Here is a 26,417-nt window from a genome sequence, read left to right on the forward strand (position 1 = left end):
GGTGATGCAAAAACACTCCTGAATAGCTATAAAAATAAAAAGTTATTTGAACAAGTTCTGTTCGGTAACTTTATTTCACGTTAGCTGCATGAATGAAGACAATGACATATATCTGAGTTATGATGAAACAACATTGTTTTTCATTGCATACAGTTAAGTCTATTTTGCAGTAATGAGGGTTAACTTTCCATACTTTTCAGAAAATGTCTGAATCGGATGTCGAAATCAGAGAGGCCTATGGTAAGAATCTTGTTAAAACATTTAAAACACCCAAATACGTATAGCTACAGTTTACATACATACAGTTTTTAAAAACAAAACTGACATGGAGACATTTCTGCAGGAAGTGCAGGATGTACAAGACTTAAAAATCAATGCCATGGGTTAGTGAAAATTTATCCTTACAGAAATGATGAGCATCCAGTCATTAACATAACAACAAAAAAAAAAAACACATATTGTTGTAGTTCAGTTGTGTATATTGTAGTATAGTATATTATAGTATAGTCTGAGATGTTGGATGTCATTGCTTAGCATTTGTGGAAATGGAATTTATTTGATTATGACTTTTTTTTTCATGTCACCAACTTCCATTAAAGACTTGTTGCCTGTAATGTAAACATAGGAGTACATGTAGAAGAAATGGCGATACTGCCCATCTGTGTCAAACTGTATCTGCCTTGTATTTAGCAGACCAAAATTATTTTAATTCATACATGCATACACATGGATAGCTCATACAATAACTATCATTATGTGCTTTTGCTCTGTGTGAAATATTTTCCAGTTACTGAGGAGGGGTCCTCGAAGAAGAAGAAGTCCTCTGATACTGCCTCGATTCAATTAAAGAGGCTAAGAGAGCAGGAGAAGGAACTGCGGGAGGAGTGCAAATTCCTCAAGGAAGTGTTGGACTTAATAAAAGGTATAATGCATTGTATGCGATGTACACTATGAAATTTTGTGATGCTTCTGCACCAGATTAGTGGCTATTGGCATCTGAGTCTGAATGCAGGTTTGATGTCCAGAGTTATAAGCCAAATAGTATTTCAGTTATCATGGAGGCAATATTTTTACACCACCAATTAAAGCAATAGTAATGGAGTGCTATGAAAAATATTACTGTAAAAAGCAACACTGTTGCTGTAAAAAAGGCAAGAGAGGAATGCTGGCAGAAAATGTTTATTTGTGTAAATTCGTAAGGTCATTTATTTTTCCTCTCAGTGACTCCCACTTATTTCTATCGTGGCAGTTGCACATTCAGAGCTTTAAACTTTAAAGCAAATTTAAGTGTATTTAGGTCTGACTAGTGGACCAATCACATCTACAATCACAGACCAATCTTTTTTTTTTGGAAGTGCTAGTGTGGATCCAGGACCATCATGGCCATGTTGACCAATATAAGCAAATTATCCAGGGTCAACATGGCCATGATGGTCCTTGATCAACACTAGCACTACAAAAAAAAGAACTTTTGAATGGGCTATAAAAAGGGAGGGAAAATGTGTTCATTGCAGATCTTTGTGTGACTCACAATGGTAAACAAGTCGGTACTAAAGGATAAGTCTTTTTATTATTTATATACATTTTCGTTATTGTCAGCATGGCCTATATGAAAAGAGCAAAATTAGTTTCTCGTATGAATAAGTATGGTTCAACTAGTTGCCATCAAAATTATTTCGCATCATAAATTGTTTCTGGAAAAACTGCAATGCTCCTGTTCAGTTAAATGATGACTTCTGCTGACTCACTAACCCTGCAGTAGCTCATATAGCTGCAGCTCTAGGTAGGTTCTAAACTATAAAGATTAAATATGAATGACTTAAAGACATGCAGTTAAGGATTTTGTTCAGTTTATTGAGGATTCTGTTCAATTGTACTAACTTCAATTTGGAAAAATTAGCTTATCTGTGAAGAAGCACAAAGGAATTTGGAAAGAGGCACAGGAGCAGCAGCACGCACACTGATGATGTCAGAGGGCTGTGATTGGTTGATCGCAATGTTGATCTATTAGTCGTTCAACATGCCCTTGTTCATTTCGGAATCTCCGCCGCCATCATGACTGTTGTTCCATTTCTCTGAAAAACTGAAGTGAACTTGGTGAGATCGACCCTCAGAGGGCTGAGGGAGCCCGTCAACAACTGTGGTTACTCCGAGGTGTATATCACCCACAACGCATTGCAACTGCCGATAGATCCATGATAATTTGGGGCTGAAAGTGTACAAGGGCAGGTGCGTTTCATTTGTATCCACCCCGCTCCTCCCCTGCCCACTTTCCCTTCGTGCTCCAAGTGGCCTCCGTGCGACGTTACCTTACGTCATACCAAGGGCTGAGGGTAAGTGAACGAGGGGAAGTGGAACTACTAATGAAATGCAGCGCAGGAACATGTCTGTCTTGGCAAAATCTCATCATATGCGTATATAACATCTTCCCTCAGCTGACAATCTATATCGCTCATAGAGAATATCGTCAGGAAAAGAATTTGTGAAAGGACGCTGCTTTTTTACAGCTGATTTACATCTGAAACTCAGAATATAAACTGCTCAAGAGCAGGTTAGGTGTGCATCGTAAGTTAACCATGGTGATGTAGCCAGGTTAAAAGAGAGCTACCTTGGCAACATTGAAAACTCTGGCTTTAGGCTCAACATACCTGACAAAACCATACATCTCGCTTCGTAGTACACCATTTTGGACTACAATAGCATTGTTCCATTACGCATTATCCCAGGCATGTTTTGTGTCAGGGTGGGAAAAGGGGAAAGATTTCACTAAAACAAAAGGGCAGGATACACTCGGCAACTTTGAACTGTAAATCCTCAGCAGAAATAGCGGATTGACTGGTATTGATCATCCTTTGCGAACCTTGGCTGATTTGTGATTTTTAGCAAGTCACTAAATGCATTTTGTACTTTTTTAAAGTTTTGATAACCCTTGTGTCTGCTTAATTGTGAGCCTAAAGCTGTTTTCAGACTGCCGCATGGAAACTGCCCCGGCAGCCGCCTACCGGCAAGAGCATTCCCCAAGAAAGCAAAGCGTTTTTAAAAAGTGGCTGCTGCAGTCTAGAGTAATAGTGTTGGTGCAACACCGCTAAAAGTTCATCATGCTGAACTTTGGGTGGCAGAGCAAAATCTGTGCGCGTTCACGTGGGCTGCAACCGCTTCAGTTCAAACCCCAGTTCAAACGGCCATGATTGAAACTGCTTCCCCTCATTGAAATGACTGGAAGTGGCGAGTTACCGTACAGTGGCGTGAAAGCCCCATAAACTGTACATGCAATGGATGTACAGTACTGATGTGTGTTTGTTTGTTTGTTTGTTTGTTTGTTTCTGGATAGTGAGCAGTCACAATGCTACGACAACAGTCCAGAAAATGGTCCAGAAAAAGGTCCAGAAGAGGAGAAAGTAGTAGAAAGTAAGGTCCTTTTTGTAGTGTTTGTATTGGTTAAGTTTAGTGCACCATTATGAATATACTACAGCATGTATCAAAATTGTTCACTCTATAGTATGTTGTTTGAGAAATTTCATTTTTATTTGATTTTTCTTTATTTCCAACAGATGTTGAGCCACAACGGAAGGGCCACAAAAAAGACCCTGTTTGAGGAGTGTTGCTGTTGTTAGGGCAGGGCATGTCAATAGCATAGTTTAATATATTGTGTGTGATTTTAGTTAATTGTGATAGGCTATGCTTGCAGTTCCAATGTTAGTAAGTGATAGTTGTATTTTACATATTTTAAATGACAGTTTTCTGCCCTTCCTGTTTTGTGCATATATATATATATATTTTGTAAAATGGTTGTTTTTTTACTGTTTGTACCAAAATAAAGTGCTGAAGGAGCTCTTGTGAAATGTTTGTTTTTTTTATTTCAGAGGAAAATACATTTATTTGGTTTATTTTATTAAAATTGGTGATTTAAGGCAGCTGTTGTGTTGACAGCCTCTTTATGGATGTTAATACTGCGCACTGTCAGTGTCGCTACGCTCCCCCACCAGTAGATGTCTCCGTACTGTGTAGAGTAGAAAAGACTGCAGAATGATGTACAGAGAAGAAGAGTAACAGGTAGACGGGTAACGTTAGAGCCGAGCGAGTGCAGGAGAAACCAGGTAGCTACACAATCAGCTAGCAGTTGCTAAAAGGAAATAAGTTCGTCCTCCTGTGCTTCATCAACAAAACAGCGGATACTCAGGAACTCAGGCATGCCAACAGTAGGCCTACAGGTTGTCTTCGTCCGTCACCACCACGAATGCCGCCTGAGTTGCCGATGTAGCATCGGCCAGCACAAGTTAGCTGTTCAGTGAACGTCACTGAGCAGCTCAGTTATTTGACTGACATCTGTTCCTTAATTCAGGAGATAATATTGTTTTTCTGGCCGTCCTCAAGGGTCAGAAAAGCGACCCTCTACGAAAGTCTAATAAATGTTTAACATTGATAAGGAACACTTCATGGTGCACTGCTGTTTTGTTGTAATGTGCCAGAAATTATCCTTTATTAGGTCTAATAAGACTATAACAGTGAGATGGCGCACTTCAGTTTGCAGTGCTGTTTTGTTGTAATGTGCCAGAAATGATCCTTTATTAGGTCTAATAAGACTAATAAGTGACTAACAGTGAGAAATAAAGATGCAATGTCCTGGCAGCTTCAATAGCTGGTCTAATATTACTGGGGTTGGATAGTGACATGGCTTTAAATGGTCTGATGTCTTAACTATGGGAGCAGGGCGTCGAGGAAGCCACCTACAAACTCCACAAGACTCCAGGGAACATCCAGGTTACCAGGGACGTGTGTAGAAGCGACCAGATGTTAACCAATGTGGTTTGACTTTAGTTAAGGTACTGTTTTCCTCTAATGATCTATAAATGACTCTGTAAGAAAGTGAAACTATGTTAACTAAAACTCAAATAAATGTATTTTCCTCTGAACTGTGTGTGTTTGTCCGAATAGCCTATTATAAAGGCAATGCCTATTATAAAGGCCAACAAGTAGGCCTACGGGTTACACCCCGCTTTTCCGAAACCCCGCTGTTCCGAAAATAGACTTCCATTCATCGTAATGACGTGGTTTCTCATTTTTTCTAAAGACCCCGCTATTCCGAAAAGCCTAATGTGGTACCCCTGACCCTAACCCCTAACCCTAACCATATTGGGAAGTAATTGGAAGTTGAAAGTCGGATTCGGAACAGCGGTGTGTCGAGATGGAGGGGTTTCGCAATGGAGGTGTTTCGGAACGTCATGCTGTTCCCAGGCCTACGGCTTCTTACGTCTTATTAGGTATTGTTTTTGTGTAATTTGATACAAAGTGCGGCTTGTTACGTCTTATTAGCTATTGTTTTTGTCTAATATGATACAAAGTGCGGCTTGTTACGTTTTGTTTTTGACTAATATGATACAAAGTGCGGCTTGTTACGTCTTGTTTTTGACTAATTTGATACAAAGTGCGGCTTGTTACGTCTTATTAGCTATTGTTTTTGTCTAATATGATACAAAGTGCTGCTTGTTACGTCTTGTTTTTGACTAATATGATACAAAGTGCGGCTTGTTACGTCTTATTAGCGTACTGTTACGTCTTATTAACGTATTGTTTTTGTCTAATATGATACAAAGTGTGGCTTGTTACGTCTTATTAGGTGTTGTTTTTGTCAAATATGATACAAAGTGCAGCTTGTTACGTCTTATTAGGTATTGTTTTTGTCTAATATGATACAAAGTACGGCCTGTTACGTCTTATTAACGTACCGTAAAATAAAGTGCGACCAACATTTCTATTCTGCCTGGTAGCTCATAACATCTATGCTTTACCTTCTGGTTGATTTAGTAGCACACAATAGGACTATACAGGTTACAGGTAAGACCTTTATTTACCATGTGAAGGACTTAACAATTATCATATTTTAAGCAGCCCTGTTTCTATTTTAGAAGCATCTGGAGCCACTGAAAAAAATGGCGTGTGTGTTTCTGTCACTTCGTGGGGGAACCATTGGTGTTTTTAATTGTCTCAAACAACTCTGCACGGAGGCAGGTGCAAGCACATCTGTAACTACAGCTGCTGATTTTGTTCAACCACATGACATTTTTTTTTGGAATCTCCGAGTCGGGAAAATGACGGGTCGTAGCTTACAACCACAGTCTGCTGACCTGTATGATTGAGAGTGCTGCACAGTGTGGTAAATGCTGGTTATTTCAGCTGCTGTTACCTTATCTGTCTGGCAGTCATCTTTGGGTTTCAGGAGGAATGTTTTCATAGTTTGGCTCATATCTTTTTGAGCCACATGTTTCTTATGAGACTAGCAAGTACTGTTGCTTCAGGTCGTATCCGTGTGAAATTGAGAAATAACTGGCAAAGTCTGCAAAAAACTTGATAAGAATCGTAGAGTCTCGCAGTCTCTGTTGTAGCTGCTTTGTCGTTTTTTGTAATAGTTTCCATTATATGCTGCCAAAATCTGCATCCCTTTCACTCTCAGTTTTCCTCATTGCGGGGGCGAGACAGCGAAGACAGTGACAGGTTAACTTGACTGACTGCGCAGTTTGATTGACAGCTGCTGACACAGACTGGGGATGACTGCCGTCCCTCCTTACTTCACAGCCACTGGATAAATGACACATTTTAGAGGAAGCATCTGTCCTGCAGTGGTTTGACTTAAAACTAGAGCCAATTCAATTGCAGGACATCATCTCAATATGTGGGACGCAGGACAAGCAATTCAAATGCTGTGCAGTCTTGCACAAAGCGGGACATCTGGTCACCCTATGTCAGGCGCACTTGTGACGCACACGAAATGTATGAGACCTGTAACACACTGATGCAGTGGCGGACTGGCACCAAAAAGAGGCACTGGCAATTTTGACAGAGAGAGGCCACGTTTGTCTTCTCAGGTCATCTGCAACCAACAGAAACATAAACATTACACTGCCACAGAACATAATAGTATAGCTTAACCAGAACATGAAAAATAAATGTTTTACCTTTATGTAGTTACATTAGCAGGTTGCGCAATAATTTGCTTTTCTCTGCCACTCTATCAATCACATCATCCGAGTCCAGTCTCATGAGGATCTCCTCTGTTGCCATCAACATGAAGGCTTCCAAATTTTCCTCTCGCATTCTGCTCCTGAGACGACTCTTAATGAACTTTAGTGTGGAGAAGCTTCTTTCACACTTAAGTTCATTAAGACACATTTTGCTGGACGATAAATTGTCCTAGAAATTATTGCGATAAACGATAATATTGTCGCTTTGAGACCATTTTTTCAACTAATATAATGATAATGGCATAATAATGCAAGTACACCCTTTCAAAGATCAATAAACCTTAATTTCTAAAGAATATTTAACATTGGAACGTGAAGAAGACATTTTAAATATCCAAAGTAAATAAAGATGGAGGTTGTGGCCAGCCAAGATTCCTTATTGCAGCAACAATGTTAGCACCATTGTCTGTAGTGATGCGGAGGCGTGACGATACACGTGATGATGATGACGTATGTGTTTTTTCCAAGGTGTTTCCCCGTGTCCTCCTGTTAATCTAAACATGTACCAGCTGTCTGTTTATAATCTTATGATGCTGTTATAATGTGTTGTGATTGAGATCCTGACCCACCAAACATCGTGGAAAGTGACAAAGTTACGTTTTTCTATAATTTACATAATTACATAATCGCCATCAGTAAACTGGACGCTGTCTGACCATTTCACTCGGGGAGTTCACGAAGTTCATTAAGTCTCAGTACGGAGGGCTGACCGTCAGCCAACAACAAACACTTGGTGAATTAAAGTTTTCTGCCGGGGACAGACGCTGTTTTTCGGGCAGAGATGTGATGAAGAGTCGGCCGGACCGACAGGCTGACAGACACTTCTCCACGAATAACTGCGGTATTATTTTCCTCATATAAGTTGCCAAAGACACGACCAGTTACTACGTTACTGTTGTATGGTAATGTAACGTTGCTTTGTGGGACATTTATCTTTATTTTGTTGAGTGAAGGATCTGTACAGTTATCAGACACCAACACCATCAGACCGACACACCCTCGCTCCGCGCCGCCGGCTCGGTTCGCCGAGTTGTCCTTTACAGGAAAAATAAAAAAAAGGAATTATTTTTATTTAGTTTAGTATGCCTATTATTTGTCAGAGTCAACAGGCCGTTTTGTTTGTTTGTTTGATTTTTCCCTCTTTTTTGTGGCCGCCTTCAGCTCCGCTTTAGTTTTTATTATTATGCGCCTCGCGGCCGCATCACCGGGCAGCCGCAGTGGCATTTGCCCACATTGCCCAATGGCCAGTCCGTCCCTGCACTGATGGCACATTGCTATCTTGAGGCAGCGGAAAGTGACGTGTCATGGACAAAGAAAAAGCTGGTACCAGCTCTTACCACCTGGCTCAAGGATGACAACAAGAAGGGAGGCCACACACAGACATCTTAAGCAAAAAGTAGTTTATTTAACTCAAACCAAGGTAAATGTTAACTAATTAGTTGGATGTGTACAATAGGAAATGGTATCAGTGGTGTTAGCAGTGCGTGGATGAGTGAAGATATGGTGTATTGTATGTCTGTCAAGTGCATCAAACTAAACAAAGGAAAAAGAGGCTGAGGGCCCTGCTGCAGGCCCAGGTGAGAGAGAGACACACCCCTTATGGCAGTCCTTATATATACTCTGGAAGCCCAGCCCAGAAAGGCAGGTACAGGCAGATGACCCTCCCAGCTCCACCTAAATCTGCAAAAAACAGTCAGAGCATGTCAGACCACCAGGCAAAGTGGGAGGGGTCGTCACACCCCCTCCCTTCAAATGAGGATCCTGACCAGGATCCCCACATTTAAACTACCACAACACAAGCCCTAAATAGCCAACATAATTACTAAGGAACTTCAACACTCTGGTATGCTAAAAGAAACCTGAATGTTTGTACAACCTACATGACATCTCACACCCTGTCCATAAAGGGCACCACCTCAGCAACCATGGTAGCTAGGAAGCAGATTAAGGGGAGATAACACCAAAATGAACTCAAAGAGACCATGCAGGGAGAAAAAAGAACAACTGAGGATATCGCTTGTGTCATGGCATCTGCAACTGCATTTTGCGGTGTAGACCACTAAAGCTCCACTGCCCACATAAACCTCAAAATGTCTCAGTTCCAGGATGAGCGCCAGTGCCTCTTTTTCAATGATAGAGTAGTTCAACTGATGTATGTTGAAATTTTTGGAAAAGAAACTCACCAGACAGTCAACACCATGACCATTAGTCTGCATGAGGGCAGCCCCCGCTCCCACTTTGCTAGCATCCACATACAATGAAAAAGGCTTGTCGATCTGCGGGGCTGCTAGGACGGGCAGAGCACAACAAAGACTTAACAGACTCAAAAGCTTCTTGATGGGTAAGAGACCACTCAAAATTAAATTCTGGACTAAGAAGTTAAGGAAGCGACCACTGTGGAGAAGTTCTTACAAAACCCACGATAATACCCCACCATAGCCAAGAAACGCGACAGGTCTTTCCCAGTGGTAGGAACAGGAAATTGGTCAACTGCCTACACCTTAGCCCTTATCGGATGCACTTGCCCATGGCCAACGACCTTACCCAGGTAGGTAGCTATTGCCTTAGCAAACTCACACTTCGCCAAGTTAACAGTCAAACAAGCCCAAGCCAGACAGTCAAACAAAGCCTGAATTCGCTGTAGATGATCCTCCCAAGTGTCGCTATAAACAATAACATCATCCAAATACACAGCCCAGCCCACCAGACCTGACACCACCTTATTCATTAAGCACTGGAAGGTGGCTGGGGCATTACGCAACCCAAATGGCATTACTGTGTACAAGTACAACCCACTGGGTGTAATGAAAGAGGCAGTCTCCCTAGCTCTGGGTGTCAGTGGAACCTGCCAATAACCTTCAAGCAAGTCAAACTTACTGACAAATTTGGCAGACCCAACCTGGTCCACACAGTCCTCCATACGTGCGAGTCGAAAAGAGTCAGGTTTGGTCACTTTATTTACCTTACACAGGTCTGTACATGGTCTAAACTTACCATCGGACTTCTTTACAAGCAGACAAGGGGAAGACCAGCGAGATGCACATGGCTCAGCAATGTTATTTTCCAACATGTATTTGACTTCTGCCTCTAAATGTTCACGTTTGTCCGGTGACATACGATAAAACCGCTGTCTAACTGGTTGAGCATCTCCCACATCAATGTCGTGCTCAATAGGTTGGAGATGGGGTATCTGCAAACAGGCAGGGGTATTTTTTAGCTAGCTTCACTAACTCTGATTGCCTTGGTTCAGGCAAATGGTTCAACATTTCATCCAGATTCACAAGAGACTCAGAGTTTTTAAGTCGACCTCTCAACATGCTATCATCCGGTGTACACAGTTCTTCCTCTGCGTCTACTGCCAGATCAGATGGTACATGTACCTGACCCACTGGAACTGCTACAGCAACATAAGAAGGTGACAACCCAGGTCCTGTCACTGGAGACCGAGTGAAATACGGTTTAAGCAGGTTAACATGACACAACTGCACCGACTTCTTCCAGTCAGGGGTTGAGATTAAATAATTCAAGTCAGACACTTTTTAAGCCACCATATAAGGGCCACAAAACTTAGCCTGGAATGGAGATCCCACTAAAGGCAAAAGTGCCAGAACTTGATTCCCGACGTTCTGCACGCCGATCATGGACACTTTTCATTTTGTGCTGAGCTGCCTGTAGATTTTCTTTTGCCAGCTTGTTGGCCCGATACAAACAATGTCTGAAACCATTCACATAATCTATCAAGTTTTGTGAAGCCTCTTTTGCTTTCCAATCACTGTGTAAAGAGACCAAAGAGCCACGCACAGTGTGACCAAACACTAAGTCATTGGGGCTAAAACCCAGACTCTCGAGACACCTCCGTAGTTGATAACATCAGCCATGGTAACCCTTCTTCCCAGTCATGATCCAACTCAGTGCAATATGCACGAAGAAGGGACTTCAAAGTTTGATGGAACCTTTCTAAAGCTCCCTGGCTCTGAGCATGATAAGCACTGGACTGTGAATGGTTGATGTTTAGTTGCTGCAACACTTCCGCGAACAACTTTGATGAGAAGTTAGACCCCTGATTGGACTGTATAACTTTAGGAATACCAAAGGTAGACATGAACTGTGTCAAAGCCTTCACAACAGATTTTGTGGTTATATTTCTGAGTGGAAAGGCTGCAGGATAACGTGTAGCTTGACACATCACGGTAAACAAAAAGTTACTACCTGAGTTGGAGCATGGCAGGGGACCAACACAGTCGACAATCAAATGCTCAAATGGGTGTTCAACAACAGGAATAGGAAACACAGGGACAGACTTAATTACCTGATTTGGTTTTCCAGTCAGTTGGCAAGTGTGACAAGTTTTAATAAAGGCAGAGATGTCTTTTTTCAACCGAGGCCAGTAAAAATGTCACATAACTTGATCATAAGTTTTCTTTACCCCTAGGTGACCTGACACGCAATCATGAGCAATCTGTAGTACTGTGGGTCTTAGCTTAGCCGGCAGAACAATGTCACCCCCCACAAAACAATCCCCACGAGGAACCCATTTTCTCACCAAAAGCCCATCTTAGAGAAAATAACCACAGGCTGCACTCTCCAGCTCATGGTCCGGGAGTACCTGGCAATACAAAGCCTGAAGTGTAGGATCCTCCTTTTGCTCTTGAACAAGGTCACTGCAAGACACCACTGACACAGCTCATAGCTCGTGCACAGGTGGGAAGAATTGTAGAAGTGGCCGTAAGAGACTCACTACTTACTACCTGAGAAGATGGCTTAACACTCCGAGCGCGCACATCCGACCACACCCGATCACCAACCAGGTCATTTCCCAGGATGACCTGTATTCCCCCCATAGGCAATGAAGGACGCACCCCCATGACCACGTCACCCTGTATCAGATCTGAGATTAAGGTCAAACGATGCTGCAGAACAGAAAAAAACTGTCAAATCCATCCCTCGGACCTCAACACTGGAACCAACAGCAGAGTCAGGAGAGAAAGGCAACACAGAGCCTACAAAAAATTAGTCAAGGGCGCCCGAATCCCAATATCTTCACAGGTACTTTCCTGTCACTACAAATCAGTGAAACATAGCCATCTGACACAGAGGCAGCATAACCAGGGTAAATCTCGTCACCAACTGAAGAATCGGACGGTTGTGTTTCCACTTCAGGAAGCTCAATCAATGGCCCCGCTGAAGGTTTTGTGTGCGTCTGTACAGCAGCAATAGCACGGCTCCGCTCATCAGCACACAAAGTAGCAGCAGCCCCACATGGTTTTTCCGCAAATGCACCTGACTTCCACTTTTTCTTCAAAACTGGACACTCATTCCGCCAGTGACGTTTTCCAAAACAGTTATTACAGACACGATTAGGGTCCAGCTTCCCCTGTAACCCCTGGCCAACTTTACTTGCAACCCTTTCAGTCCTGTCAGACAACCACATACTGGCGTGAGCCCCTGCCATATTTTCTCTACAATTAGGATTTCCCTGGCCACTGTTCTCACCAAAAAAACCTTTGTGGGTCAAAACAAACTCATCCGCCAACTTAGCAGCATCTGAAACTGTGGTCACCTTCTGTTCATTTATGTACGTCACAACATGATCAGACAAAGTATTCTTGAACTGCTCCAGCAAGATTGGCTTCTGCAGATCCTCCAAAGCCTCTACCTGAGAAGCAGCACACCAGCGGTTAAAATGAGTGACTAAATCACGAGCAAACTCAGTATGAGTCTGTCTCCCTCTCCTGAATTGTCTGAACCGCTGACGGTATGCTTCTGGTACCAACTCATATGCTTTGAGAACAGCTGCTTTAACTAATCCATATTTACCACTATCAGCAACACTCAAGGCTGAGAAAGCTTCCTGGGCTTTTCCAGTGAGGACACATTGAAGCAGCAAGGTACGCTCAGCATCAGACAAATGTTGTGTCTCAGCTAACCGCTCACACAGCACAAAGAAAATGTCAGGGTCCTGCTCATTAAACTTAGGACTTAGGAAGTCAGTCCAGCTTCAAATCCAGCCACACTAGGAACAATACCTGACCCACTGACAGCAGGGGAGGCTACATCAGCAGAACCAGTCACCCCAACATGTGCACCCTCCCCAAGAACAGACAAAACCCCTCTTTCAACCAATTTGTCCTTTAATGTGTCCAACAGTTCCTCTTTACTCAACTTCTAGGGAAGATCCACATTATAGAAGTCAGCCACTTTCAACAGCTGATCTTTCTTATAGCAATTCCTCACTTGGAGACTGCACAAAATCTTCAATGGAAGCAATCTCCCCAAAACCACCAAGAGACACAATTAACTGGCACAAAACCCTCCTGTCAACCAGACAGACTGGAAACACCAACCAAAAATCTTCCACACGGTGACAGACCACATGATAACCGGCTGCTTCAAATATGAAACTCCATCCCTCTGGCTAACTGCCTAACCAATACTAGCTGACTCACTCAACCCTAGTCTTCATGCAAGTTAGTGGTAGGATAAATTAAGCACAAAGCCCAGCAACCCGGTTAATCTCCATCGTGCTGAAAATCACCTAGGCAGTGGAAGTGCACCCGAGCAACTGCTCTAGCCACTTACTGCACAAAAATAACAAACTAAAACAAAAAAAAGGGTCAATGGAGACAGGAAGTGCCCCACATTGCTTATACCTGTCAGGAATAAGGGTTCCAAACAACTTACCAGCCCTTACCAGCTACCACCAGTTCAGGAAAACACCAGTTAATTACTGCCAGGCAAAAACCAACTCCAACAAATACCAGAGTAAGCCAAAATCTGTGTGCAACACTCCCTTAAACACAAAACACGAGCCCCCATTTGTTACCACCTGGCTCAAGGATGGCAACAAGAAGGGAGGCCACACACAGACATCTTAAGCAAAAAGTAGTTTATTTAACTCAAACTAAGATAAATGTTAACTAATTAGTTGGATGTGTACAATAGGAAAGGTATCAGTGGTGTTAGCAGTGTGTGGATGAGTGAAGATATGTTGTATTGTGTGTTTGTCAAGTGCATCAAACCAAACAAAGGAAAAAGAAGCTGAGGGCCCTGCTGCAGGCCCGGGTGAGAGAGGGAAGACACCCCTAAAGGCAGTCCTTATATATACTCTGGAAGCCCAGCCCAGAAAGGCAGGTACAGGTAGACGACCCTCCCAGCTCCACCTATATCTGCAAAAAACAGTCAGAGCATGTCAGACCACCAGGCTGAGTGGGAGGGGTCGTCACACCAGCGCAGTCTGTTTCCTGCTGCTTTGAGAGGCTGCTTTCAGTTATTTTAAACATTTCCATGAACACAGTCATGTACCGTATCAAATATCATGGCAAACTAAAATCTGTAGTTATAAACTCTCCAAAGGAAAACGAGTTAGGAGTTTGAAATAATCAGTGAAGTTCATCAGCTGTTTCTTGTGCGCAAATGCGCATGTTAATGTAGAGATACACATATAGTTTCTACTGCTGGAGGGTCGCTGCCGATAATGTCATTAATATTTTTCTCATTAAGGACGTATTTCCCCCCTCTCATCCCACTGGTTATTGATCAGGATGATACTTTTTATGAGCTGTCTGATCCACGGACTGAGATCCGTGCACACACAGAGGGACGCAGCAGCAGCACTTCTCCTCCTCCTCAGTTAAATATCAGTGTATTTTTTCATATGCAGTCAAACAGAGTTGTTGATGGGACCGATGATTGTGAAATGGCAAGGAATCGCTTTCCCTCTGTGAAGAAGAGTACTACTGTTTAATATGTGTCAGGCCCTGGTGCACCTGGCTCTTAAAGGCAATGGGAGATGACACTCAGATTGGTTTGATTTATTTTCGCCAAAAAAACACAACATGACTAATTCGAAGTCGAAAAACCACCTCTATGCCACCTCTTCAACTTGCAAAATGGACTTGGACATGTCCTAAATGTACTAGGGGGCTGAGCTTTAGACCGGCGCCATAGACCGTCTAATTAGGGCCCATTGTGTCTTCCAGCTGACAGAGGCCGTTACAGGTCATCTTCAGGCTTATTTTGTATTAAAAATTAAGCAGTAATTTAGGTTCTTCTAACCCAGCACAAAATCATCTTAATAACCTTTCAAAAGAGCCCCAAACCATGTCTGTACTCCAAATGGTTCACCAACAGCTTTGAATTTACTTTGGGCTAGACTGGGATAGGTGTTTTGGGATAATTTACATACACTTCCAGAAATAAGAACAAGTTCATGGGATTTCTACCAGCTGGGATAATCTCAAATGCACAGGGATTAGAGCAAGAACGTACTCTCACAAAGAGCAACATTTACCACTTGAGCTCAGCCAACTTTGACCTGTGACATCTGGCAGATGGCCAAAGGTGGAGATAAACATAAACCAAAGTCACCAACATTGAGGAGGATGAAAAAAGAAGGCATAATACTTCAATCTCTATGGAGAGGAACAAAGCAGCAGAGGTGAGGAGGAAGGAGGGCTGGGCTGGAAGGATAGTGATAAATTAGTTGTATGACGGAAACCTTTGGTCAAAAAGCTGCCAAAGCTCAGCAGGTTCTCCTCTCTCTGGTGATGGAGACCTTGGAGGGAACTGAACTCTGCTTTCCACAACTCCTCAACAGCTCCTGCAAGAAGCCAATACGTCCTCACTTTGAGACCATGCTGATTTACATTCTGCTGTCCTTCATCTCTCTGCTCACTGCAGCTCTTAACCTGCTGGTCATCATCTCCATCTCCCACTTCAAGTAGTCATTCATAAATTTATGAAACTGATACATAGACAAAAACAAAGAAAAAATAAATTAATGAATAAAAAAGTATTGTATGATCGTTGTATCTGCTGTTATCTAAAAATTGATAAATAATGATAAATTCATGCTGTTCTTCCTCTCCAGGCAGCTCCACACTCCCACCAACCTCCTCCTCCTCTCTCTGGCTGTCACAGATTTCTTCGTTGGCCCCCTCATGTTCGTTCAAATTATGCTCATAGACGGCTGCTGGTTCCTTGGTGACCTCACTTGTACTCTGTATCAGTATGTAGATTATGTTATTTCCTCTGTCTCAGTAGGAACCATGGTGCTCATATCTGTTGACCGCTATGTGGCTATTTGTCATCCTCTGCATTACTCCAGTGAAATCACACAAAAAAGAGTTCAGGTGTGTGTTTGTCTGTGTTGGATATGCTCTGTAATTTTTCAAAGTCTGATCCTGAAGGATATATTGAAAGAACCAGGCAGGTATCACTCCTGCATTGGAGAGTGTATATTTTTCATTAACTACATTGCTGGACTTGCAGATCTCACTTTTTCCTTCATTGTTCCCATTACTGTTATTGTTGTTTTGTATATGAGAATATTTGTGGTGGCTGTGTCTCAGGCTCGTGCCATGCGGTCTCATATTGCAGCTGTCACACAATCAGGGAAAGTAACTGCAAAGAAATCTGAAATGAAAGCAGCCAGGACACTTGGTGTTGTTGTAGTTTTGTTTCTAATATGTCTCTGCCCATTTTATTGTGTTGCTCTTACAGGCCAAGATAACTTACTCAATGCTTCATCTGCTGCCTTTGTTTTATGTTTGTATTATTTTAACTCCTGTCTAAATCCTGTGGTTTATGCCTTTTGTTATCCCTGGTTAAGAAAATCAATTAAGCTCATAGTTACATTTAAGATACTGCAGCCTGACTCCAGTGAGGCGAACATACTGTAGAGACACTCTGCATGGGGCCTAAAATGAGACCCTGAACATGAAGAGACAAATGTACATGTCACGGTGAAGAGTAATTAAATGCTGTGAATCACGTGTGTTTTTACATTTCTTATGCTACAATATGATATTCTCTAACAATGACTGAGTGGAAACATAGAAGCAACTTCGGGCTTGTTAATTTTCCATTATTTCTTTCAAAACAGCATCTCTTGGGTTTACCGTGTAGTCTGTAAATATCAGGACTATAACCTTTTTTTTGTGGTGGTGGCTTCACAGTGGAGTGAGAAAACTGAGTTTCCATTCCCAACCTCTAGTAGTGTTTTTTCAGATGTTATTATCCACATCAGAAGAAAATGTTGGAAGTTGTACTCCATTTTATACTTGACTGAAGTCCATGCCCACAGAATTTAGCAGGTACTGTGTCCTCACTGGTGGTGCAAGCCAGGCCTTCAATGCAGCCATTTAGTATGTGAACACCTACAAATAAAAATAAAGCTAAGAGCCAGCAATTAACAGTCAGCTCAGAACCTCAAGAAATACAAAAAGAAAAGAAAAACATTGAAGCATACCGGCCCACTTGAAACAACTTTTGAATTTTGGTCTATTCGTGGTCTATTCATTTTTTGTTCTGATTCCTTGTGGCTTCAATAAACCATTATACAAGTTAGACAAAAGAGTAAATTTAAAAAAAGAAAAAAATACAGCCCATCTTTGAGGGATTCTTTCTCAGCTTCATTACTAAGTAATGCTATAAAAACAACACTCAATCCTTTCGATTACACAATTCAAATAAACTTACTCTCCTCAATCAACGCTAAACTAAAATGTGTGCCCAATACAGCCTTTAAATTCAACACAAAATAATTTGAGCACTGTGATATATTGCTGGTGATTTTTCGTTTTCAGTATGTTGCCTACTAAGCCATACAAGTGGCATGAGTCCAGAATGAAATATCTCAACAATTACAGATTGACTGCCATGAAATCTTGGATTTCCTCCCAGAGGAGGAAGGCTATTGACTGCTGATCCCCTAACTTGTGTGCTACTGTCTATAGTCCTTTTTGCTTAGGAAGGTTCCTAGTGAGTGAAATGACCCAGACGTAATGGCAACCACAATAAGAACTCTTCAAATTCTATAAATTCTGAGAAAGGGTGATCAATGCTTAGTACAGAGTGGTGTCTTCTTGAGCTATTTTATTCATCCGATCATAAAGTAAAAGTGATATGAGACATTTTCCAGATGTTTTGAACGCAGCATGGTTAAACATAAACCAGAGACTAGCCTTCTATGCTTCCCCACAAAACCCACTCTTCAACACCTAATCAGGCAGTGGCTACACACACGGTTCATGATGATCCAGCCACACCACGGCTGTGGTCGAATAGTTACCTATTAAACTTGGATGGTGGCTGGCAAGTAGCCCAGAGATGAAGCTGGTTGTTTATATGTTGTCAATGGAAGGTTGGTTGGTAGGTTGTCTTAGGACTCAAAACTGCACCTGCAAGAACTGGTGGAAAAGGTGGAGGGGCTGAGGGTTCAGGTGAAAATGGTGGCTGAGATTGGAGCAACCGGTGTAGGGTGAGGATTTGAATTTCTGGAATGAGAACAGTGAGTCAGGAATGATCAACTGGTGTTGGATTCAATTAAGGTCAGTCTGCAGATGAACTTCATGATGTGTAGTGATTTATGATGTCAACGGCATTGAGGTTGTCTGAATGAAGGAGGATAACCTTGTTGACCACTCAAGCCACCAAAGAAGGGTAGTGGTGACAAGTTAATATGAAGAGCGAGGACAGTTCTGACCATCTGCGGCCATAGTAACCTCCAAAACTGATTAAGGGTGCTGCATTGGTCTACAATAATGTGGTTGTCATAGATAAAAAGAAAGGTTGTTCCAAGAGGAAAAGAAGTTGTGCCACAATCCCAACTTCAATTTGCAGGATTTGTTCATGATGATGTAGTCATGGAGTGATGGAATGGTTGAACACAGGGACAGTAAGCAGGAAATCAAGGATCAACATTGAAGGATGATGGCGAAATTTAGGTGTGCACGCAGGGAGAGAAGCTGATGCTTGGTACATCGGAGGGCAAGAAGGACATTTATAATGTAGAAGGAGATACAGTGAGAAAGTCATCCAGAAAGTGAATGATGTGTGGAAATTTGACTTTGAAAATCCAGACTGGGGATAAGGCTGTTGATGCTGGGTGTGCCAGGGGAGAAGAGAGGTCTATTATGAGTCTCTTATTGTCAGAAAATTTCCTTGTGGCAGTGCCAATGGGGCTGACGTGGTAGCTTGGGAATGGAGGGCTAGAGAATGGGCCAATCACTAAGAGGCTGTGTCAGGGACCAAACAGGAAAGGCTCTAGAACACAAGGTGTAAATGTCAAAAAGATGTTAATTTATTTACAAACTCAATTCAAAGGAACAATATCCAAAAAGTATATTGGTACAACTCCAAATAAGGGCCCTAATAACTTAAACTGAGATCAACTTAAACAAACAGTGACTTAACTCAACATAACTTACCTTACGAGTGAGACAATAGGTGGGGGTTATATAGACACTGGCTAGCCAACACAGACAATAGGGGGGAACAGACATAAACCATTACTTCCATAATGCAAACGAAACATAATGTGAACAGAGACTACAAATGGAAACCTATACATACTCAATATAAACACTCAAATCATGAAGTAAACTTAAAGCTCTTAATCATCTCAAATTAAATAGATCTCAAAGAAAAAGACAGCCTCCCCTCTGGCATCTCCAAGTTGGCCTCCTCCATTTCCTGTCCTGCTTCCGTAAGAGGCCATCTTGGATGGCGCCGCCCCCTTTCCAGAGCTAGGGAGAGCTGCATACAACAAGACACACAAGGTGAGTTTCAAGTCAAACAAAGGAAATGTTAATTAACAGCCTGTTAACCAAAATGCATGCACTCAAATTAATCAACAAGTGTCAATAAACGTGATGTATGAAAAGAAAAGACTGTGTGTCATCATTTAAGATAAAATGACAAAATACTCAACTTAAAGGTGGTCACTATGTGTGGCCACCACAGGCTGCACTCAAAAAAATCAACTAGGCCAGGACATGTGTTTGATTAGCAAACTAATAATATGCTTACATTACATGAATAAATCATGATTATGTCCACTAAATACTTAATTCTTGTTTGTTGTACATGACTCAAAGAAAATTCTGATGGGTTAAATTCATTCATGGCAATCCAATGAGAATGAGGTCCATCAAACCAGCGACTCTGATATCATCACATAGCTGCCAACTCTCCACTTTCGCTGTGTGACACACGGTTTTGCCTGTTTTCACACGCATTCAACCATGTGTCACACGGCGAAAGCGTGAGAGTTGGCAGCTATGTCATCAGCTATTGCCCATGCTCCACGGCACGCCCACCTGATGCGGAAAAGTCCATTGAGACGTTAACGAGCGTGTGCGGAGTGAATCCTCTGGAAAACTTGATAGTGAGGTAAGTAATCTCTTGATAAATGTATTTAGGTCAGTAGTGTGAGTGATAAATAGTAGTTTGTGAGAAATATCTGAATCGTTTTAGTGAATTTTATTTTGTTACTGTCGACTTTGAATGAGGTGTTTCTTGGTTATCTGCGTGGTTTGAAAAAATTATTTACCAGTGGAGTTTGCTGACTTTGAAGAGTGCGATATAACAGACCATGTGTAGAGCCAGAATGTTTTCACATTTAATTGAATTGGTGAATTAGTTTTTTTCCAACTTAACCAGAGTCGCTAATTGTTGGAACAGTGCAAAGACTAACATGGCAGATTTGGTTTCTGTTGAGTTTGAATGAGGTGTGTTTCATGATTATGTGCATGGTTAGAACTGTTTTTCCACGCAAGTTTGCTGACTTTGAAGAACGCGATGTAGGTGAGAAAGCCGCATAGAGCCGTAATGTTTTCACATATAACTGAATTAAAGGTTTCTTACTACTTAACCGGAGTTGGTGATTGTTTGAAAAATGGAAAGACTAACCGAGACGGTTTTGGTGAGTTTGAAGTGTTTTAAGATGCTCTGCTTGGTAAAATTGCTGTTTTTGTCAGTGGAGTTTGGTGTCTTTGAGGAGTGCAATATAGTGGGGGACAACAGCATGAATGCAGAATATTTTCACATTTAACTGAATGTGAAATAATAACAAGAAGCGAGATAAAATCTATCAGTCATTGCATGTGCATGTTCTTTTTCTGTAATATCCCCATTTCATTTTTGAATTCAGAATTATTTATGTGGAAGATTGTTCTTATCATTGTTTTTCTGCTTTCTGGTGCTTTGCATTAAGGCTGACTAACAGTCTTCACATTTCAGTGTATGTAGATAAAATACATATTAATAATAGTTATAACTTTAAAATATTTTTTCTTTTTTCCAGTAATACATCACAAAATAAAGCCACATCCCCATGCTCTGAGATTTTCATGCACCTCCAACAATATATGGTAAGTTCATATTTTTGCCCTATTGTTTATCTGTTGTCTAGTTGGCATTATGCACAAGTTTAATCCCCCTGACCCAATACCAGCTTGTGTTTGGTATATTATCATTTGCTAATGTATATTTATTTTTCTTTAGTGACGTGTATGTGACAGTGCAAACATTGTATCACCAGAGGGCATAGTAGGTACAAATTACTTCGGCATTATAAATTACATCATCATTATGGAATAGACCAACATTATCTGTGCATATATGTAAATTGTCCATGCACATTCAAGACACGGAGTGGACTGAACACTTATGTCTATAAAGCTCATTCATCTCAGTTTACACAGACAGCTTCCAGTTCAGTAACTTTTAAATGTGAGTTATTTGAATGCAGTGACGTCTTCTCGGAGAGAGATTTTTTTGTTCATATTGGAACACATCTGCAAAGTAATGAGACAGTTGTGTGTTTCTTGGTTGCCCTTTCAAGACAAATATTTACAATACATTTTATACACACAAAAAGAGGAAGCATCATCCACACACACTTAAAGATTTTAAAGCCAATGTAATTACACTTGTGGACCCGGTTCAAGTGACAGCTCTTCTGATAACGTAAGGGCTAGCTGTTCTGCAGATGTATCATATGGTGAATTTGAAAGTGAGTCAATGACAGAAAGTGCTGATAGTGTTGTTGAAAGTCAGCCAGAACTAATTGAACGAAAAATAGCAGTAATATTGTTGAAATTGGAACAAATATTTCATATTCCAGCAAAAGGAGTAGATGAGTAATTAGAGGAGTTACATTTTCTGTTAAGTTCCGTTAGTGCGCCTCTAACAAAGCGTACAATTGCAGAAATTTTTGAAAGATCATAACCTCCATATTGGTCAGGCTGTTATTGAAATACTTGCTAATTCTGTGTGTGTTTCTAACCCTGTGGCTAAAATTTTGGGAAAGTGTGGCCCTCTTGCCACTTCTTAAAAAAGAAAACTGTTCTACACGCTAAATTTTAGGGTTGTAGAGCCTGTTGAGTATTTTTTATCTACAGACCAAAGGAAGTCATTTAAGTACATCCATTTATTACAGTTGTTGCAGGAAATACTGAGTCACAATAAATTACTGGACAGTTTGATTGAAAAACAAATAGCTCAAGAAAGTGGAGACAATCTGAATGGCGATCAGTGTGTTTACAGATCTTTTCGAGATGGTGAGCATTATAAAAGAAATGGCTTTCTAGCTGTTGAGAAGTTGAGAATTTCCATAAACCTTTATATTGACGATTTTGAGGTTTGTAACCCTCTTGTAACCCTCACTGCAAGCTACCCTCCAGATCTAGCACATGATCTGTTGGAGGGCATAATACCTGTGGAACTTGCTCATTGTTTTTCTCTTTTGATCTCAAAAAAGTATTTCAACTTAGAAAAAAGCCAATCGGTCTTATTAGTATCATTCAGCATGGTAGAATGTGAGTTGAAACCAGTCGGAGTATTTTGGAAGTTATGCTGAATATTACTGACTATTGTTTTGCTATATTGGGTTTATAAGTTCATCATTTTGCATGAAAGCACTGTTAAAAATGTGTAAAGGTTAAAAACATGTTACTGTGTTATTTAAAAAATGCTGTCATTTCATTGTCATTGTGGATGTGAGGAAATTCATGTCTAAATACTGTTAAAGATCTGATAATTGTTAGATAAGAACACTGTTAAAAAATAGTAAAGTCATGGGGAGATTATCTCTATAAGTTAAAAAGTTAAGTGAAGAAATCTTGATTTGATTGAATCTGATATTATTTAATTTATGATGATATCATTTTTATTGGAGATGATAAAGTAATTTGATTTGTTGTTCTGCACAATATGTGTAGACTGGTTTTTGGTGACCCCGGATCCACTGAGAGAGAGAGAGAAGTTCGAGATTGATGGCGAGCCAAGCCCACCAGAAGAACTCTGAGGATTTCTGTTAGTAGACTGGCCAGCTACTACAGTGTCCCCACCGTCAGATCATCTTGGAACACAACAGGATTTCCCCAGATAAGCACATGAACACATACTAACATATACCTAACTGGGTAGTGTACGTTAGAAACACAAGACCAACAACAAAAGGACAGTACCAGTACAACAAGAACTGAACGAAAGGAACTGGATCCAGAGACAATTATTTCTTTTCCAGAGGATTTTATTTATTTTTTATTCTATTTTATTTTGGGATATTTTCAGTCACTGTAAATGTGATATTTTTGTGTTTTTGTACTGAAATAAACCAGATTATTATTAAAGTCAGATTATTTACCTTATCTATATTCTCTATTACTCCTTAGGACCTAGGTCTCAGTGAGCACAGATTTAATACCAGTGCTACACTTGGTATCGAGAGCACTTCAGAGCTTTTGAACTTGACATGTCACATGTGAGAGAGGTGTCTCTGATTGAGATGACTACCCGTTAGCTGCCTATTCAGTGGGAGGCCTGCATCTGGTTACTCTGAAGAGACACATTAACTTGCAGGGTAAACAGGAGTAATGTTTGTAAGTATTTCCCCCTATATCACATGGCACAGTAAATAATAAAATCATGCTTGGCAGACAAGCTGCTACTTAAACTAATCAGTCATTAACTAAAACAATGCAAGACAAACGTGGAAAATGCACTATTCACTTGTCCTTTTCCAGTAAAAATTTCCTAGAGTCCAAGACATTATCAAATTATTGTTGATCATCACCAAAAAGGGAGGGGCAGGTCACCAGTGAGGCCCTCAGCACCTGGAAGTAAACAGACAGGAACAGTTAATGAGGGCAAAACCATATATTCTAACAAAACCAAACAATATTCCAACAAAAATACTCGAAAATATAGCTATATCAAAATGATATTATTCGAAATTAAATCAGGAAACTAATTTCAAATAGAAAAATAATCAATATAACCCCAAAATAATTAAAGACAAAACCAACTATTAAACAAACATAAATAAATCAGGACTTTTAATTCTAAGCTTTAAATTCCAACTCATAAACAAAACCAATTTATCTAAGGCTCCACAAAGCAGCACGTTTAAGCCTCCATACAGCAGCGGTCCCGAGTGGAGAGTGGTGTGGCTCCTGCAGGTTAAGTGCTGAGACCTCAGCCTGTCTGTAAAATGAGCACAGTAACATTAGGGACTGGATGGCTGGGCTGATGAAAGCCGAGACAAACATTTACATTCCCGTCAGCATGGTTTGGTTCAAGCACCAGGAGGAGAGGACGAGAGAAAGCCAGCGCACACTCTGAACACTGCGCTGTTGGACATCGATGCGCAACAGCGCAGAGGGGAGAGGAATGCAGAGCGTCTGCCACACCTGAACCCAGGTAACCCGGAAAGGGAAGCGCGCACCAGCTGCCAGTGAAAGGGCAGATCTAAGGGTCCCTCCCTCTTATATACACTGGCTTAATTAAAGGAACAACCACGCCAATGAGCAACACATAAGGGAAAGTGCTCATCCCGCTACAATCGTATACCTAAATACTCTAGGTGCAAAGTTTTACAGAATATGAAGCAGTGACATGTCAACCTGTAGCAGTCCGAAGTCCAGCACATTCCTTTTCAAGCTGCTCAGCAGACACGGATAATACGGAGCCTGCTTCATCGTCAGGTTCATCACCATCTAAAAGACTGTCAGTGTGGTCAAGTGTCTTCCCAGTCCCTCGTTTCAGCTATGAGGCTGAACTGCAACTTGAAAAGGCCAATGCTAAGGAACTCATTTGACCCCCTCAACAAAACTGAAATCCCACCTTTTAGAAAGACTGGCTGAAGAAATAATTAAAGCTCTGGTCTACGATTTGAAAGGTTTGAAAAAAGCATTCCCCCCACACACACACACCCCTCCCCTCTGTGCTCCTTAATCTCCTCCCCTCCCACGTCGTATCGCTCTCCGCTCGGAGCCTCCCATGACACACATACCCCCTCCAGGAACAACGAACCCGGTAACGAGTAACGATGTCGGATTCACAGGTAAAGTTATTACAATGCACTTTGAAACTAACGTAAATCTTGTAAGTCATTACCATGTCCACAGCTAAACTCCACAGCCAAGTTAGCATAACGTCATTAGCATGTTACAGCTACGTAATAAGTTACTATTTATCAACAGCTAAGTTAGCTCTGGTACTGGGATAACAAGGGGAAAGCAAGAGACCAAGAGACTAACAGATGCTGCCGGTAGCTTTAATCATAAAGATCGCTTTCACATTGTGGCTGAAAACTAAACCTGCATGAGCCTCGGACCAGCTGTGTCCCAGCTGTTGTCTGAGGAGCACCAGACCGCGACACAAACGTGCCCGTAAACCGTAATCTCTTGTTTATGAGAGATAAGACACACAAATACACACATTGTAACGCATATATGATAATCCCTCATATTGATTTAGCAAAGGCTTCGTTGAAAACAAATGGACAAGACCTGGAGGAGGGTTAGCAAAACAGTTGAGTAGTGACCGGGCGAGAGGTTGTTATGGAGAAATAAATCCGGACAAATAAAATAAAAATCCGGAAATAAATCCGAAACCCCTCCGCTTCGCTTTGGGGTTTCATTCATCCATTTCTTCATCTTACTTGCATTACTTGCTGCTTCATTTAGCTGCCACAAGCAAATAAATAGGCTGATTTGGTGTAAACATGATAGCAATGTTAGCTTGTTGTTAGCTTACAATGCTAGCATAGAGGCTAACGTCTCCGTTGAACAAATAAACAAGTGTTGACAATACTGCAGAGACAGAAATTGTCTTGACCGTCTAATAACACAGAAACAAACTAACGGCAGCTTTCACAGTCATAAGCCAGCATCGGCATGAACGTTATCTGTGTCACAACATCCACAATAAAGACGAAAGATTACCTGCTCAACAGAAACTCCGCTGTATCAGCATCGGGTCCATAGCTTCACGGAGGTTACATGCTGGCATTCCGACATCCCAAAATTCCAACATACCGCCATTCTGACATGTCACCACTCGGACATACCGCTATTCCAACATGTGAACGTTCCGTCATTCCGACAAAGTTTCATCCCGGCATTCCGACAAGGTTAATACTAACCCAACCCGTAACCCTAACCTTAACCCTTTTAAAAGACGTGTCGGAATGGCAACACGTTTAAAAAACGAAAAAATACCGCTATTCCGACCTTAGGAGGAAAAATTTGTTGGAATGGTGGGACGTTTAATTAAAGGTTGCCATTCCGACAATTAGGGCCTCATGTCGGAATGGCGACATGTCGGAAT

General features: G+C 41.3%; 1 protein-coding gene across 1 annotated transcript; it reads left to right on the plus strand.

The window, feature by feature from the left end:
- Window positions 1-15,565: 15,565 nt before the first annotated feature.
- LOC311262396 (trace amine-associated receptor 1-like) lies at window positions 15,566-16,699 on the plus strand (the record flags this gene model as incomplete). Its single annotated transcript, XM_084361738.1, has 2 exons — window positions 15,566-15,738; window positions 15,889-16,699. 2 exons carry the CDS (start codon window positions 15,566-15,568, stop codon window positions 16,697-16,699), a joined length of 984 nt encoding a protein of 327 aa, XP_084217864.1.
- Between the last annotated feature and the right edge of the window lie 9,718 nt (window positions 16,700-26,417).

This window comes from Pagrus pagrus (assembly GCF_965226575.1).
Source record: "Pagrus pagrus genome assembly, chromosome: 9".
Lineage (NCBI taxonomy): Eukaryota > Metazoa > Chordata > Actinopteri > Spariformes > Sparidae > Pagrus > Pagrus pagrus.